Source organism: Xiphophorus hellerii, chromosome 11, assembly GCF_003331165.1.
Source record: "Xiphophorus hellerii strain 12219 chromosome 11, Xiphophorus_hellerii-4.1, whole genome shotgun sequence".
Classification (NCBI taxonomy): Eukaryota; Metazoa; Chordata; class Actinopteri; order Cyprinodontiformes; family Poeciliidae; genus Xiphophorus; species Xiphophorus hellerii.
The window spans coordinates 15,658,703-15,677,834 of NC_045682.1; the positions used below are offsets into that span (position 1 = coordinate 15,658,703).

The window sequence follows — 19,132 nt, forward strand, 5'->3', positions numbered from 1 at the left end:
TGTAATGATGATTGGCCGTCGCACACAGCATCAGTCTTTTGTCTTTCTCACCTCAAAGTTCAGCCTGCAAGTGATTTTGTCTTTCTAATCAGCGAAGCAGCATTCCTGCCAGAGGAGAGCACGTTTCCTCTCCAGATGATTATCTTTCCGATGTCCCACTCACAAGTTTGCTCCTGTCAGCATGATCGATGGCCTTGATATTGACTTGAGGTTAATTCAAAACCGAAGCGCTGACTTAGATGAAGACTCTCGATAAGAGCACTAAAGATAAGAGCGGAGCTGAAAAGAAACGTAATTTTTTTTATGTGTGTGTGTCATCCAATGTGATGCTTCTTTTCCAGTTCCTCATCAGTTGTTTGATTTTTTTTTGTCTGAATACTCAAATGACAAACCAATAAACCTCTCTTGAATCAACTCTGTCTTGCCTTAAGTTGTTTGATTTATTGTCAGCGAAGAATAAATGTTTCAGGCCATGCGTGACTAAAGAATGATTATTCTTCTGCTACTTGCTTGAGTTGAACACTGCAAGAGAAAGGTTTTGGCTAATTAACTTTGTCCCAGCCTGATTTGTGTAATCCACTGAGTCTGTCACACTGCGCTTGGCTGAATTGAAGGAATACCTGCCGAGCAACACTGCAGATCAATTCTCTGTTTGTTTCACGCATCATTACACAGAATATGATGCACAAATCAATCACAGTGGACACGGTTTTCAATTAAGAATAACCAAATCAATTATTGGGGAAGCTATTCATTTAATGTGAAAGTAAATAATAATAATAAAAAAAGGATGTACAAATAGTACCTGATTGCAAAAATTAAATGTACCTAAAGCCATTTTACAGTATTAGCGGAACAGGGATGCATTGCTGCAGCTGAATCCACTCCCTGTTGAATGCAATTCTGATTGGCAACCACAACAGAAAGATGTTTCAGTATAATGCAACAACATACTGACCTATTTTTTTTTCTTAGGATTCCTGCAGGTAGCTTGACTTTGGTGGTTTCTTTCCAAAATAATAATAATAAAAAAGTAACCAACCTGAGCTGTACAGTGAATTTCAAACTCCATCCAGTCAGTGGTGATAACACATAATAGAGATTTTATCTTCTATCGCAGCAGCACAAGCTGACGCTGACAGAAATAGTTGAAAACTGCAACCCTTAAGTACATACTGTATGTTTAACAGAGAATAAAAGTCTATTTTTAGGATTAAGTCGTTTTTGAAAATGTCCCCGCTGGCAAAAATATTGTACACCTGCTGTCGATACTCCAATTCCCTTTTGTCAATAGGACAGCACAAGGTTGATGTGCACAAAAAGAAGCGTTTTTGACCATTCCTTTGAAATGGTGATGTAAAAAAAAGGTTCAATTTTGTGTCTGTGAACCATTTGTTGATTTTGTCATTTGTTTTGCTTCACTGTCCTCATAAAAAACAGAATGAAGATCAATTTACAGTTTTCTGGCTGTGGCCAGAAAACATAGATCTTTATTTAAAATCTATGTTATAAAGTTCTTGAAATTGAGCCACCTACAGTATATTGAGACTAATTTGGAAATATTTGAACCAGAAAAATTTGACACAGATAATAACACGATGAGAATGGCACAACCAACTTTCCTTTTGTCAAATGCTCTGAAATTAATCTAAAGAGCCAAATGAGGCTTATAAACCTGGGTACAGTAATATATATGCCAAAAACACATTGTAGATATTATACTACTTTGATTAGTGATACAAGTTATAAGTTATAAATTATGTGTCATTTCAAAACAATTACTTTATTTAATTTTATTTTAAAGGCATTTGTATAATTCTGCCTTTGTGTTTGATAAGAACAAATATTTTTTGGCAGCTGATTTTTTTATTTCCGCTCTGCTGTCTGTTTTAAAGATTTTTACATATTTTTATTTCAAATAGGATTCCAATAAATGTACTCTGCGATGCACAATCATGATAGATAAAAGCAATTTGCCTGATATATTGCTGTATGCAAACTAAATACTGACAGTATTCCTTATATATTTTTTAAAACTTTTCAAAACAACACCGATTTTCATGTAATATTCAACGTGATTAATAGAGAAACACACATTTTCTTTTTATAAATGACCAGAGAATTCTATGAATATAATTTTTGATTGAATAGACAATGTTATTTTAGTAATCTGTGGTTGTAAATCTGTCTGTGTGCAGCCTTAGGACCCTGAGGATATTGGACCTCGCTTGCTGCAGAGGAAGGTTGGTGATTTGTATGCTCCCCATCTGATAGTGCCTCCTGGATCACAGATGGATTATTTAGGCTCATCCTCCGGCATATAGGCTCTTCTTTCTTTTGACCCCCCTCCCCAGCCACTCTCAACCCCCTCCACCTCCACTACTGCTCTTTTTACTACAAGTCTACAACCTGCACATTTTTTCCCCATTTCTCTTTCTGCTGTCATTGTTGGGTACTTGGATGCTTCAGAAAGACACAGAAAAGGCAGATGTTTCATTTTTACCCCTGACAAAATGGACCAGTAACGAAGGAGATGTAACCAGGAAGGGTAAGTTGCAAAGTTGCAATAATTCCTGTGTTTTTTTTTAAACATGTGAGTTAGTTTGACTGAGAATGTGTAGTTGTGATTTTTTTTAAAAATGTGGGAGAGGGATATAAAGCCTCTTGCTGCCTATTGAGTCTGACAGAGCAGGGGGGGGGAGACACTGTGCACGTGCTTTGGAGCTGAAAGTTGTTTCATGAGCAAATTGTTGAGCACGCATGTGGTAGCTGTGATTTTCGACACATTTTCTTTGATTATATAGAATTTTTACATCTTTGTAAATTACAGAGATGACCAATAATTTGTGCTTAGAGCCTTTGCTGTTAGAAAGGATTTTTTTCTCATTATGTTGAAGAGGTTAAAATATCAGAAAAATCTAAACTGTCATTTTCAAAATGTAGGCTATTTCAGAGCTTTTAAAAATGCTTCTGAGATTTCTGGAGTTTTCATTTCAACAACTATAAAACAAAAATGAAGCTTTGCAACCCAGGGATGAAGTAATTTGACTATCGACTACAAAAAAAGAGAAAGGTTTAGCTTGTAAAAATGTAACATAGTAAAAGTAATCAGTCAGAAAATGGAGGAAAACAATCCAGAAGCTTTTTTATGAAATTATGTTATCAAATCCACATATTAAATTAGAAGTAAAAATGTGTAGCATTCTTTCCAGCATTCTTATTTCACCTTCCTTTTGCAACACACACTTTTCCAATAGTGCAACCCACTCTGTATTGATACGTTAGGGTCATCCCGGGTCTGGGGGCCACAGTTCACCGACCTCTGAAGCCAATCCATGTGATCATCTGTCATTCTTCGAAGTCGCCCGTCTGCCCGGTCAGCTCCTCACTCCTCATCTCAATGAACTCCGACAGACCTGCTGACATTTCCTCTTACACTTTTAATATCCTTTGTCTTGCTCTGATAGCTCCCTCAGTGCATTACAGAGTCACTGATGAAAGCCTGTGTTTGTCTCCTCATCCATTTCCCCAAAAGACACGGCTATATGTCAGCGATAACTGCCAGGCGTTGATAAGAACTCCTCAGATCTCCTCAGCTTCTCTTGGTCTAATGTAAAAGTGTGTGATGTATGACTTTGCCTCGGTGACAGTAATATATGCAGGTGTGTTTTTGAGGACATCAAATATCCACGGCTGTCTGTCTTGATAGCATGGGTTTGTTCGCTCACATGCTTCCCGCTGCGTTTCTGATTTAGATTCCAGAATTCGTCAGTGAATCATGCTTCCTGGTTGTGCCCCCTGCTTCCACGTTGCACCCTGGTGCCGTTTGTTCTGCAAACCTTCTCATGAATAATTACAGATCTGTACAGGGATGTAAATACATACTCAGGTAAGACTGGCTTCACCCATTGCCATGAATAAAAATTGCCCTTACAATATGACATTTGCGGACCTGAATAGTAAAACGACGTCTTGCTCGTTCATTGGTATTCCTGAAAAACAAGTGAAATCAAAAGTTTGATTATTTGTTAATCAAGTGTCTCACAGTGGAAGGAAATATTGTGTACAAGTCCCTTTTATATAGGTTATAAAACTGTCGTACTGGTAATGGTGCTGGTAAGTACCACATGTGGAACCAGGTTGAACCAGGTTGTTTTGCAGTTTACAATTACGTCTCAAGTATTGAGTAAAGGCCCAAGTACAGGCATGTACTGTACATTCCAAGTCAAGTATAAAATCAAACTGTCCAAGCTCTTAGTTGATTCCCAAATCTAAAGCTTTAAATGTCAAGTCAAATTTCAAATGTTGCATCAAACTGAAAGCAAGTTGTGAAGGGCGTTTTGTTTACTGTTGCTATAAATCATCACTTTATGTGGTGGAATATTTTGAGTACATTAAGTAAAAAGTGTGTATGTAGAAAACAGTAAATTATTTCTGTGTAGTTCTTTTAGAAGAACTATGAGCACACGCCACAGCTTTCAATCCCATGGAGAATCTGTAGGCAGAGGTGAAAAAGTGTGTGAGTGAGCAACACAGCCTATAAACCTTACTCAGTTATAGTGCAGCTTACAGCTCATTAGTAATATCAATTCTACTGAATTTTATAAAGATAATAAAGATAATAAAGATCATCTTCTCAATTTGAAAGAAGCTTTTAAAAATCTAATTATTCTGACATTTAACAAATAATTTTGGTGATTTTAACTGCCCTAAAATGGAATAAGTTTAGTCTTATATATTCTCAGATGGTGAGAAAATAAAAGGTTTATATGTGAATGTCTAGTTTCGACTGTATGATTAAAGTGCGCCTCATGCAGCAGCCATATTGGATTAATTTCAGTGCATAAGTTTAGAATTGGTTTGATATTTCAAACATTTCTACTTGGAAATTCAACTTCAAGGGAATTTGTCTCAAATTTTCACCTTGAAACTATATTTTGACTTCTGATTTAAAAAATAAATGCATGATTAAAACAAAATTATTTAGCTGAACATACAGTGCCAATAATTTCTTCCCTTCTTCTTTTTTATTTATTTTTTTATTTTTTATTTTTTTGAAAAGATACAAACTTTCAATATGGTGTAGAGCAGGACCCAAGCGGAGAGAGGAAACATTAGGTTGACAATTTTAAATATTTAACTTTAAAAAATAATAACAACAAAGAAAAAAGCTAACAGAAATCAAAGTTGAAGGAAACATACACAAGTCCTATAAGGTCTGGAATACATTATAGTGAATTAATGAAATATATTTAAGCTGGAGAGTTGATTGCTGAACAAGGATCAGGTGGTTGATTAGAAACTGGACACAGGTGTGCAGGAAGGCAAGCAACTGAAGTTGAACTGTGTAAATTGGACAAATGGCTGACAGAGCACACAGGTAACATGGGAAACAAGGAAGCAAATGTAAACAAAGCAGAGACAGCATAAGCAATGACTTAGAGTCAACCCAAAAAAGAGACAAGAGAACACAGAAGCAACAGGGAAACAAGCAAATACAAAAAAACCCAAACTGGTTTTCAAGAAAGATGCACAGAGAACCATGTCTAAAGACTGACACTGAGACTACATTCACACAGCAGGTCTCGATGCTCATTTAAATGTTTTTGGCTGAAATAATTTTTTTTTTTTTTTTTTTGCATGGTTATTAATCCTATTGAATGATGTGACTGCAATCAGACTTCTGTGTGAGCCACGTGCGCAGAAGAAGAATGCTGACGTCACACACATGGATGGTTGACGTCACTGTTTACAGAAGGAATAATGGATGGAGTTGTGGTGCATTGACTGCAACTTCTATAGAGAAGTCTGTGTGGATTTGTAGACAGAGCCAGGAGTGGTATGACTGTGACGTGTTTCAGTGCAAAAGACTTCGGTGACAATTTAATTGCTATGATTTTCTTGACACTTGACACTTTCTTGACCATTTTTTGACACTTGGTCTGGCAGTAGTTGTTTTTTTTTTCTATATTGTTTGAGAGTTTTATGGTGACAATGCTCTGCAGCACCGCTGTGACTTGAGAAAGATGGCATGAGCACTTCCCATTTACTAAGTATTGCACTCAGTCTGATGCTGTTGTCCATCCTCTAGCCAATAGTTGGCGCAAATGAGACCCATTCCACTTCTAATTACTACAAATATATTTAAATGCTCTGTAAATGATGCAACAATGACCCAATGTTAACTTAACTTAATACCACGTCACACTATGCAAGCCCTCCATCTGCACCAATGAAGACTAACTCACCATGTCTTTCATGAAATCTTGAAGTGGCTTCAACAACAGATGCATTTTCCAACTAATTCAGGTAAGAATTATTTGACCACTTGGAGGAAATCATTGACCTGCTGGTACTGAATTTTCAGCAAAAGGTAGTCAGGCCAGGAGACCCACATTTTTGGATAAACCACCAAATGTGTCAAAATAATGAACACTTTGACACTAGAGCACCATGGAGTGCTCGAGTGTCAGTACTACATAGCTTGACGCTTTTAATGTGTTGTATTTCCTGGGCACTTTGGACGTATTGCAAATGTCTGCATGAGTTTGTGGGATTAAATTTAGGATGATGGAAAGATGGTGGTGTGTTAGGTTGGGGAGGAGAGGGGCAGGAAGGTTGGCGAAAGCCGATTCTGTTCACAGTCCAGTGCTCTCTACCGAATGTGATCAGTCTGCTCCTGTCTGCGCTGTCTTATTGACAATGTGTTAGATGGTAAGCAGTGATTATTCCCCCACAGATAGAAGAAGTACGAGGACATCAGCCTCTCCATTTCATTTTAGCCACAGCCTTTTCCTGTTTGCTCAGATGCTGGGCAGATGGATTTAAAGGATACTTCCCTGCCACTAAGGTCAACTGTATACCTTTTAATCATTAGTGCATATGAGATTTTCTCAGAAGCAAGGTGCAAGTAATTTCTATTATGCAAATGAGATTGCTGAAAAGCTCCAGCATTTTGCACAGTGTTTCATTTTCTGGCAATGACTTTAAAGCACATTATGCTTTCTGTATCTTTTCATATAATTGTGGTTTTCCTGCTCTTTTCCTTCTAGATTTGACTGTAGATTTCCTGGAGTGAAATAATTTCCATAAACATTTTTTTTTCCCCCGCCACCATTATTACCATCTCATGCATACCCCAGTGAGCATTTTCTTTTCTTCCACTCACACTATTTTTAAATTAAATTTCATTTTGATTATTTTCTCTTCCGCAGTCATTTTGTGCCATTCTATTTTCTGTCCTCTCTGTTGGATAGGTCTAAACAATGCAGTGGCATCACACAACCACCCACATTCAATATTCAGTGTTGTGCAAAATGCAATCTTCCTACCTCACTGTGCGTGTAATGTTTTTATATCGTATCTCAATGAAATGAAAGTTATTCATATTGCATATTATATTAGTACTGAATAATATCCGTCTCGTAGCTTTTGAGACAGCAGCATGTTTGCTACTGTAAATTTGCAGAACAATGTTCTCACCGCAGGGTAGATTAGGTAATTTCAAACAAATGTGCTAATCCCATGTGGACCTACGGGATTCAGCAAATGACACACAGGATCACATGGGAAAAGCACATAATGAACTCTGTTTTTAATAATGTTTTATCACTGTGGAATATCTAAGCCAAGGTTTGACTTTTCTTTATGTTGTAATTAAAGTGCTTGGCCAACGTCTTCTACTTTTTTTTAAACTACTTTTACCTTGCTGTTGCTTTTTCATCCATGTAGCTTTTTTTTTCCTTGGTTAGTTTATGGTACATTTTTTTAGAGCATACACAAGAACTCACAAATAAAATTTCAATGAAAACATCCGATTCAGCTATCGTTTACAAGAAGACGCACAATAATATACTTTTTTTCTTTTAACAACACACTCACCAGAGGTGTGTGTTGCTACCGCAAGTTTTCCTTTTTTGTGAACCCATGGTGTTGTAATTTTTATTAGCGCACTGAAAACTCTGTGGCCATGCTTTTATATTGCGCTAAATAAAGTACAATCTTGGATAAGAACTTATTTGTGGCTGCAAAAGACTTCACACTTATTTCCTTCAAACAGGAATTAAGCTTTCTTTTTCATTTATTACTGCATACATTTAAATGTGCTGTATGTTGCCATGTGCTCTGCATGTTGCAGCTTTTTCTTTCTCCTAAGCTGGCAATGCTGTCAGGTTATACAAATGTCATTGTATAGCAGAAACATATCAGCTGATGATATAAAATCTAGTAAGTTGACACACATTTTATTTGGAGCCATCACTTTGTTTCGTGCTTACCATGTTCACCATCTTGCTTTTGGGGATCATTGTGATGGCAGCCTCTTCCTCACAATCAATGGATATTCATTTAATTAGAAAGAGTTAGAAACCTGGAAAATGCTAAACATTTACTTACCCTAACTCATACAGAGAAAACAGAGTTTCGTCAGTGTGCTTGTGGTATATTTGCTTTTTGCTCGTGCGTTGCTCAAGTTGGCTCCTGGCAGATTTGCCTCTGAACAATTAAAGTGTTGCACAGAGTCGGCAGCCGCAGGGAGCCAAGATGTCCCGTGATTCTGGATATCCTTCAGACAGCTTGGACAAGCTGCAGAGCTGTTTGTGCCACAGATGGCTGATCACTAGAACTGACTTCCCTTTTTTTTTTTCCTGGCTGGCACCGTCATCGTGTCTCATCACTATAACCACTTGAGAGTGAGGGTGTGTTTCATGTGGTGTTTGTGTGCACGAGATGAGTTGTTTGGAGTAGTTTGAGCGGAGGGTGCAGCAGGTAAGTAAGGTAATTTTGGTGGAATACTTTAAGATAAAGCTTTTTAAGTAAATCACATTCTGATTTAAAATGTAGAAGTTCTATAAGCTGGTATTATGACAAAGAAACAGCCCATTGCCACTAATTGATCACGTTGAATCCGTCAAACCCAGCGAACGACTGCTGAGGGAGGCCCATCTGTCTGATTTGTCTCATCTACAGTGGAATTTCACACAAAAACAGGCCTGCACGTATTTGCCAGCGGGTTACATGAACACACCGTGTTCTGTTCCGTTTTTTCTCTTGTCTGTCTTCTCACCAGGAGATAAACCGTAAAGCTGTTTAACTTCATTGTCGTTATCGAGGATAACAACAAACCTTGAAATTATTGATGGTAATAACAGTTATGCCTAAATGGACTGGGGTGGAGTGACAGAAACACAAATTGCTGCTGTCTCTTTTCTACAGATTTATGAGGGCTTTCCTGAAGGCAAACTGGCTCTTTTGAGACTATGCTGGCTGCTCAGCTATTCTTTCTCATCAGCCTGCTCTTTGTCATCCAGCTGGAGCAGAGCCGAGGGAAGGACATCTCATTAGGTGAGAATCTCCCGAGTGAGTAAATGAATGAGAGAAAAGAAGAGTGAAAAGAATACTAATATTATTGGATTTGCAGCGCTTATCTGGATGACAGAACTTTGGCTGCTTTTAGTCATAGTTTGGCTTTCCTCTTGTGGTTAAGGAAGGCACAAAAAATGGCCACATTGAAACCTGTTGTGAAAAAAGGAGAAGAAAAAGGATACAGTGAACAGCAAATCTGAACCCGAAAACTTTTTGTGTTTTCATATTTCTTTACTTTGCTTTAAGATTAAGTGACAGAAAATGTTCTAGGAAATAACACCACTTTATAGCTTTGAATGTAATTATTTTCTTCTTTTGCATAATTGCATTTATAGTGATCTCAATTTTGATGGGCATATATGTAGTACATCATTGCATTAAAATAAGCATTGTGAAATTCTATAAACTGTCTTGTAATACAATTCTGACCTTAATTCAAAATAACTTATTGGTAGTATGCAACTGAATAAATACATAAATAAATATGCAGTACTATACTTCTACTGTTTAAGTCAAATATTGTAAATCAATGGCTCCCTCTAGTGGTACAGTATATAAAAACATCCATCAATTGGGAAAGAATCCATCATTACTGCAGGTGAACATTGAATTTAATATTTTAACTTCTTAGCAACTATCCATCCATCCAACCATTTTCTAACACCCTTGTCCCTAGTGGTGATCGGGAGTGGTGCCTTTCTCCAGCTAAAGTTCCGGGCGAGAGGCAAGGTTCACCCTGGACAGGTCGCCAGTCTGTCGCAGAGAAACACAGAGACAGACAGGACAAACAACCATGCACACACACACTCACACCTAGGGAGAATTTAGAGAGACCAATTAACCTGACAGTCATGTTTTTGGACTGTGGGAGGAAGCCGGAGTACCCGGAGAGAACCCACGCATGCACAAAGAGAACATGCAAACTCCGTGCAGAAAGATCCTGGGCCGGGAATCGAACCCAGGACTTTCTTGCTGCAAGGCAACAGTGCTACCGACTGATCCACTGTGCAGCCCTTTCTTAGCAACAAGAAGTGATTTATTCTCACTTTCACCTCCAAATAACAGTTTCTAAAATGTTTTGATCCAATCCAATAGAGTTCATGGAAACATATGTAATTAACTCAATACTTCACATATTAGTAACATTTTTTTCACATGTTTACTTGTTTTTATTCTAAGTTGTTTCTTTTACTAAATTTAAAAAAAAAAAATATGCAAGAAGGTGACTCAGTGAATTTATTATTATTATGTTTACATGTTTTGATTGTGTTACAATGCATGTGGCTAATCTGCAGCAATATTAACCATTCTCACTATTTTTTTCTCTTTCTCTAATAATCAATGTCACCGTACAAACAGAGGCTGAAAAACGTAGAGGAGGTAATGAGGTCATCACCTCATCTCCAGTATTGGCAACAGAAGTGGATCAAGACATCAGCTTCGGATACAAAGGTACGGGTCGACATGCCGTTGTTTCTTTACAATGCACAATCAAACCTACGTTTTAAAATTTTCTCAGCAGAAAAAACTATGATTTGTTTTCAGAATCCCTCATTAAAGGTCACTTTGATTTTCTTTTTCCACACATTGACATCAGAAAAATCACACATTGCATACATCTATAAGATTTTCACCTGCGTGAAACAAGTGCAGAACTTGATCAAACTTTGTGTAATGATGGAGGAGAGTTGACCTTAAAGTAGAGTCCTTGATAAGTGATAAGTCCATTGATAAGGTTAGGACACCTGCCTTATAGAATATCAATCAATCAATCAATCAATCAAATTTTATTTGTATAGCACATTTCAGCAGCAAGGCATTTCAAAGTGCTTTACATCATTACAAACACAGAAACACAATGCAAGATAGAATCAACAATCAAAACACAGCATTAAGTCAAGTTCCATCAATACATTTGTAATTGATTACATTTCAAATACAATTCTCAACAGGTGGGTTTTTAGTCGAGATTTAAAAGAAGTCAGTGTTTCAGCTGTTTTACAGTTTTCTGGAAGAATATGAGTTTTATGTTTGAGTGCTTTGTCCTGATGAATGATGTTGGACACAAAATGCTCATTAAAGCATATAAATACAATAACTCTAAAAATGGTAATGCAATTTTAATGTACTGAGCAAAAAAATTTTGGAGTGTTTTTTTTTTTTTTAACATTTTTGTTGCTCTGTCACGATGGCATTACTTCTTCGTGGCCATTTCTTTTTTTATTTTGTTGAACCTTTTTATGTAAATTTCATCATTTGTCTCTATAAGATGAGTCTGATATGCCTTGGAAAATTAGGCTGTCTCTGCAAAACTCTTTATTTGTCTTTTGAAGGATAGCAGTGAACACAGTAAGAACTCTTTGTTGCCTTTTGCTGACACAGACTCTAACACTACATAATGCCAATTCAGCTTCCCTAAACCACAAGTGGTGTGTCTGAAGCTGCACAATTCAATCGGTTTTCCTCTTGTTTTGACATTTAATGGTAAGGGCTTTGACATGGGACGTACTGAGGTGGAACAAATGTGTTCCTGTCAGTCTAGCCCTGGTGATTTTAATCTGTGCTGACCCCTGTATGGAGGAAACATGAAATGGATATGTCTCATGTTCTTTCCCGGACACTTCAGTTGCAGTTGTGGAGCCATATGTTTATAGGTACTATTGAATTCTAAGAGCTTCAACAAAAAGCTTTGTAGGCTTTAAAATGTTTCATATCCCACACACTTCACCAAATGTTGAGCTCAACGTGGTTCATAATTGAAAAGTAAAAGTAAGGAAGATAAAAGGTTTTTAAAATGTTTTACATATAAAAGTCTTAAAAGTGTGGTGTTCAGTACTCTAAGTCAATATTTTGTAGAGCCAAATTTCTTGCGATACAGCTAAAAGTGCTTAAATCTCTGCCTCAGTCTAAAGTCTTTCGCTTGAGTCTAACTGGCTTTCTTTTAGAATTGTCCTTAACTTTTTCCTCCTTCTCTTGATTTTACACCAGTTTCCATGTCCCTACTGAAGTGGGGATGGTTTGTTTAGGGTGGTGTTCAGTGTTGGCTTTCTTGCACGCATAGAGTTTTGGATAAAGGTCACAAAGTTCATAGAGGAGACAAGTTAACCGTCTCCTCTCTATGAGGTAAACTGTAAACAAGACCTTCTTATGGGCTCGTTTAATCAGCCACTCTTAGGATTTGTGTAATGTATGACTTAAGTTTGTCATAGTCAAAGTTTTCCTACCTGAACCGATGGGGACTTTTTCCAAAGTCACCATGAGCTTCATAAAATTTTTTTAAAGTAATGTTCTTCTTGCTCCACCTGTCAGTGTTGTTGGATGACCATCCCTTCGTAGCCCTTGCAGTTGTTCCGTGCCCTTTTTCTTTTTGGATGATGGACGACTTCATAGGTTGTTCTTGGCTTTCCCTTAACTTTCTCCCTGACCTCTCTGCTGTGTTTTCTTATCTTTGCTCACTAATGTTCCCTAGCAAACCTTTGAGGCCTTCACAGGACAACAGCGAGATTACATCTGGGTCCTCTTCATCAACAGTAATGACACTTGGTTGCACATTGTCAGAGTATAGAAAAATACAAAATGTTTGACATCAAATTTGTATTTAAAAAAAAAATCCCGCATTTTCCTTCAAGCTACATGCTAAACACTTTGTGCTCCATCGTGGGAACAGACGACAGACGGATTCTGCCTCTGAAATCCCTCCAACTCTCTATTCCTGATATGACCATTGAGGTTGGTGCCAGAGTGCCAGTTCATTAAGAAGCTGAACCAAAAAAAACAGAAGGCATAGACATTACATCACCATCTTAGAGTGTGTTTTCAAAAGGCGAGGCTTTCTTGCATTTTGATCCAAATGGTTGGTTAGCCCCTAAGCATATGCAAGGGGAGGAGCCGACAAACGAGCAAAGACAAACACGAGACGGGTCCGAGCCAAAGAGCTGTCAGACGCAGACGCTGATGATGTGGAGAGTGTGCATGGAAAACAGAATTTGATTCATAAAGTGAAAATCTGATTGTCTGATGTGTGGACACATTCCTACCATTAGGAAGGAATGTGTCCACACATCAGACCATCTTCATCCAGCATCCTGACGCCAGGTGCAAAGAGATGACTCTGGCCACTTTACAGAAGCGCCACCTGTATATTTCATGAGCAGAACCGTAAACGGTGACTAAAGCCAAGTTTGTTGGTGTGAGGAGACTCCAAATAATCTATTTTTTTTGCTCCATAAAGATTTTTTTTGTTGTTTTTTTGTAGAGTTGGCTTTGTTCTTCTTGGACAAATTTCTCCCCTGGCTCAAAACCAACTGGATAGCTCCTCTGGAATGAAATAAATAAATAAATAACCGTTAGCTCCCAGGGCTTGGCACACGCTCCTTAACAGTCCCTGCCATTTTATGTGCTCTGTTGCCATGAAGATGTGAATGCCTTTGTGTCCATACTTTTTTTCCCCAACCATCTGTTCTGGAAAAAAAAAAAAAGATTTTTCTTTGGGGTGTGGATTGAGAAAAAGGCATTTAAATTCACCAATTTGCCATACTTATGCATGGTTCACCTGGATAAGTTGAGTGAAAAAAAATAGCTTAAGTACGAACTCCACATGTGGAATCATGTCCTTTTATTTGTGTTTATCCTGTTGTGATGGAAAGCAGCTTATCCCTTAAAATGCTCTCAAATGAGAATAATTATGTTGTTTGGGGGATGGGGAGGCGGAGAAAAGAAAGCAGGACTTTGTTGTCTTTCGCAGAACAATAATTCAATGTCATTCACAGAACTGCCAGAGAGTCATGGTGAGGATAACATTTGACTGGGGAAAAAAGCACAAAAGAACACAATTCGCATTGGGAACATAGGCGTGAAAAAGGCATAGAGATGTGAAGAAAAGGATCAAAATGGGGGGGGGAACTGAGAAACATGACACAACATTTCACATATTTGTGTGCCATTGTGTTTGCTGAAAATGCAGTGAACAGAACTGAAGGGGAAAAATTGGGGGGAAAAAAAGCAAAAAAGGAAAGGAAAAGTCACTTTGGAATAGAAAAAAAAATGTTTTACAGAGGCAGACAGAGGCTCGGAGTGTGACTGTAATGTCCCATTTTTTTTCTGGCTGTTTCTACGACGATGCCTTGGCTTTGAGCAGAGCTGGAAGTGGTGCACAGCGCACAATGAAAAGATTCAAGACTGAACTTCAGTGAAGGTTTAGTAAGAACATGAAAAAATCCAAAGGCATCGCATCTTCCTCTGTGACATGTGCCTTGCAGAACGACGGTGAACATTCTCATTTCTTGTTTTGCCACGCAGCAAGCATAAATTACTTTATTGGGACTAGGCAATACGGTAACACAAAGCAATAAATAATTATGACATGGAACAGAAATGATGCATGGTTTTCTAAAGTCATTGTGATGCAAAACTCCACAGCTTAAGGTGGGAGGACATTATCTATTTAACATGCCACAAAGCTGGCTGTTATGGAAAACTGTGAGAAAGGAAAACATAAGTTGTCCCATTTTGCCATGATTCACGGAGGAAAGAAAGAAGTCCAGTCAGATCATACATAGATTAGTACAGAGTGGGCATCACTATGCTGAGCATAAACGTAATAGTGGTAGTATTATGCAACTGAGAATAATTTTATTGGTCTGAGTTAATGGGGAAAAATGGAAAGACTGCATAACACTCAAGTTTGGGGCAGGAGCTTGTAGGATTACAACCCCTTGTGTTTACTTAAGATTTTGATAAAATACACAGCAGGTTTGGCTTTATGGTGACAAAATGGTGACATTTTTTGTACTTATCCTGCTTAACATCTGTCCTCTTATTTCTGTGTACTTTGTCTTTTTCAGATTTTATAATGATACACCTGCCATTCTTAATTTAAGAACACAAAAAATAGTGGGGTACTCACTGGCAAACAAAATCTTAGAATTGCTTCAGAACACGTTACATCATGAAGTAGACACTCGCCTGATTCCATTATTCTGGAAATCTGCCTATTAAGACAAATCACAAAAGCAGTGGTTTATTTTAGCCACAAAAAAAAAAAAACTATACTGCAATCCCAGAAATCAACCAGTAGAGGGAGCTCTGACCTCCCCAGACAACAAAGAAATGTCTGAGCTCTCATGTGCCTGAAATGTAGAAGTTTAACTTCTTCGCCAGTTTACTGGAGTAAAAGTGATTTATATTTGACCGATTATTACTTCAATGTGACATTTGGACATGATCTGTAAACTTCCATTGCATTTCGTTATAATTTGCGGACGGGTCAAGAGGTGAAACTCTGCTGCCGGTGCTCTCTGTGCAGACCTTACTGGCTCATTAAAAACGCTTTTAATGTCACACCTGAGCTCGTCACTTTTGTAAGCTTATAAAGACGCAGCGCACGTAGCTTTTGATAGCGGGAGAACGTTATAAATCATTCATCAAGGTCACATTTCAACTGCAAGCTCACTTTAAAATATTTAATCATCTTTAGTTGGTAAATCTGCATTTCACACGAAGGCTCCTTTTGATAATGATGGACACTGAAAACAAATGATTTAATTGGCCTCTAATTCATATTCAACACAGCAGTTTAGGCTGCTGCTTCTCAGTAAAAGAGAGGGGTGGGGGGAATCAGTCGTCATTTGCCCCCTTTAATTACTTCGTATCTATAAAACCTCAGTTGGAGATATTTATTTAAACTTCCTACAGTAGCCTCGGTTTAATACGAGGCGAGCATTAAGCAAAGCCCGGCGGAGCCTTTCCCTGTCACTGTATCCGCATGTGGTTGAATGGTGCCTGACCCACAGGAATCTCCTCGGCACAACAGAAAAGCCTCTGAGTGGGAAGGGAAACCAGAGCAGCTCCGAGCGCAGAGACGCGCGGCGCCCTCATCCAACCAGCGCCAGCTCGGAGAATCACTAAACACCACAGAGGGAGTTTAAACCCGTCAAAGTGCCTGAGACCGATCCGACTCTCAACCGGTCCGTCCTGAAGTGGAGACATCATCACTCGGACATCCGATCACTTGATGAAGTTATCTGCGTGTGGAAGACAGGAGTTCCCCGGCGCACGGGAGCAGAGCAAACCGGCGTGGTGCTGAGAGGATCAGCAGCGAGGATGTCTGCGAAGCATCTGAACTTTGATTCACTCTTAGGGGAACACTTCCGAACTGTTTTGCTCTTGTGATTATCTTACTTTTTTTTAATTATTATTATTATTTTGCCGGAGATCGAGAACTCTCCCTCCGTGGGCTCTGCCGAAGAAGTTGATTTTGAATGACACAGACTTTCGGCACACTCGGACTGGATTAGGCACCCAGCTTTCCACAGCTGCTACCAGAGATGCCTGCTTGTTTCACAGGAATTTACTTTCTACTGGCTCTGCTGCGGATTTGTTCAGGTACGCGTTGCCTTGTTCTAAACCCTGCGCTCATCTTTTGGGAGTAGAGGTTTCCGGATGTCATACGGATGTGGGTTGGCAGTGTGGCAGCTGTGACCCTGACCCATGCTGATCGCTCCCTAGTTACTGAGACTGACCCATCTCTTCATGGCCATGCCCCGTACTTTCCGCCCTCATAAATACTTTGAGAAACAACTTTAGAAGAAAAAAAAAATGCTGTGCCTATTAATAGAAAGCAAATAGATGCAATTGAAAAGCTAGTAGCTTGAGCTTGATCCCCAGATATATAATTTTATTTCTCTTAAGCAAGGCTGTTTCTACCTTTGTGTATCTTTTACAGTATTTTGCAATTCTTCATTAGAATATCAGTTGTAAGTACTCACGATAAACTACCAGCCCCGTTTTTTTTTTTCTTTTTCACACACAGAGGCAGGAATGTCAGTAACACTGGTAACAGATGCAATCTGCAAGCAATAAATAACATTCTCAATTTTTTTTGGTGTGTATTTGACACGGAATGAGACTAACTTCAGATTCCGTATGTTGTTTTTGAGTGACGATCAAAAGTCTGATTCGTTCTTTAACTAGATTCATTCATTTCAAAATACATGACATCAGTATTGAACTTAGCATTTCAGTGGGAAATAGTTTCGATTCACCTTCACCTTAAATGATTTATTCATTTGTTGCAACTATACCAAGACCTCAACAAACCTTTCTAATGTGATCAAATAATTGTTTAAGAGAAAGCAGTGGGTGTTTCACAGCTTATATGAGGGATTAGTACAATTAATATGGTTGGCATGGCCACCAGTCAGCCTGGGGTGTATTTGCTGTATGGTTTGTAGGTCTTTACTTTAACTGTAAGCCTGCCAACATTTCCTGACCCAGCACATACTATGACCTCTCAGAAAGATACAACAGAACATCTCTGCTGTGATATGTTTGGCTTCTGGCTGATTTCCAACTCCCTGTTGTAGCAGCTTGAACAAACATGCCTGTGTGGAAATTTCAGTTTCATTTTTAGGAACTTATTATACTTTTGAGCTTTATTTGGCTTTTTCAAACATCTTACTGATACTGAAACTCAGTCTTCTTCTCTCATTAACAACTTCCACACCAATGACTGTTGCGTCATCATTCATGTGTATTGTGCATGGACAGATTGAAAAGTGACTTCGTCCGACATGGTTGGGGTCGTAAGGCTACATTTGTGTTTGTGACATTGCTTTCAAATACAGTGGACTCCAACTTACTAATGGTTCAGTATTTGCAGACTTTCTGTGGAACTTGACTCCAAATTGTTCACACAAAAAGCTACGTAGTCACAGATGTTTTCATAGAGCATGTCTGACACATTCTAAAGAAAACAGCTTTTGAAGCTGAAATACCAGAGCACATTGCTACTTGTATGCTATTGGTTGGGATTTGCTGAGCAACTAATTCAGTTGTGCCATTCATTTTCCTCAGTGCTGATTGGCTGTACCTCCAAGAGCAGCGATAAGAAAGACTTTATAAGTTAGATTCAGGAGTAGTGTTAAGGTTTCTACTGTGCCTGTTGGTGTTTGAACAATCAAAATGGGCATTTGTGAGTGTTTTTAGAGGGGATCTTAAGTATTTGTGGATTTAAATTATTTGCAGATGGTTGTAGTCCCTAAAACCCACAAATATTGGGAGTACACTCCAGCCTGTATTGTTTATCAACAAAAGGTACTATATACTAAATTGTCCTGCATCATTTAATAAGATTTCTCTGGCAGCTTCTAAAATAGAATGTTTTATTCAACATGTTCAATAAAAAAACAAAACAACACAAAAATTTTCTTTCAGTGCTCTTGACAATCAAAATGCTAAATCCAAATTTGCATTCTAATTGAGCTAACTGTACACAAACATATTGAACTGTACTGCTCCTTGACCTTTGCATTATCACCCTGTCCATACTGTAAAAGCTGTAAAGTGAGTGACTTCTTCACGAGATTTAGTTTACACTTTAAACTTAATAATTCATCTGTTATATTTGGTTGTATCGTACAAATCTAAAGGGTAGACATCCACTTGCGTTAAGATCATCTTTGACTTTTATCTTGTAGCATTTTACTGATGCAACTCAATAAATGGTTTGTGGTTCCTTGTTTTGTCATCAGACTGTAGAAAGAGACGTGAAATAGGAAGTAAGTTGTCATCCTTTGTGTAAAATCTGCATTATTTCTCTGTATTGCCAATAAAGCTATGGACAAAAGCTGAAAAGTGGCAAAATAGATTACGCTTTGTACAGCATATAGGTACATTTTTAAACTGGATCTTCCTTACTGCATTCATTCCAAACTAATAAATAGAGGATTGTTGTGCTAATTGTTCTAGCAAAGCTAATTTATAATCTAAT

The 19,132-nt window shown here is 38.2% G+C and overlaps 1 protein-coding gene across 4 annotated transcripts in view; it reads left to right on the forward strand.

Annotated features, from left to right (window-relative positions):
• The first annotated feature begins 2,274 nt into the window (after positions 1 to 2,274).
• LOC116728228 (roundabout homolog 1-like) overlaps positions 2,275 to 19,132 on the forward strand; it is a 104,546-nt gene continuing 87,688 nt past the window's right edge. For 2 of the 4 annotated variants that reach the window (XM_032576155.1, XM_032576156.1), the window contains exons 1-3: positions 2,275 to 2,548; positions 9,214 to 9,342; positions 10,723 to 10,815. In XM_032576155.1, coding sequence (XP_032432046.1) covers positions 9,258 to 9,342; positions 10,723 to 10,815 — 178 coding nt within the window. In that variant the 5' untranslated portion in view covers positions 2,275 to 2,548; positions 9,214 to 9,257. Of the gene's footprint in view, positions 2,549 to 9,213; positions 9,343 to 10,722; positions 10,816 to 16,050; positions 16,747 to 19,132 lie in introns of those variants that run through there. The other 2 variants (XM_032576158.1, XM_032576159.1) reach the window with 2 other exon arrangements.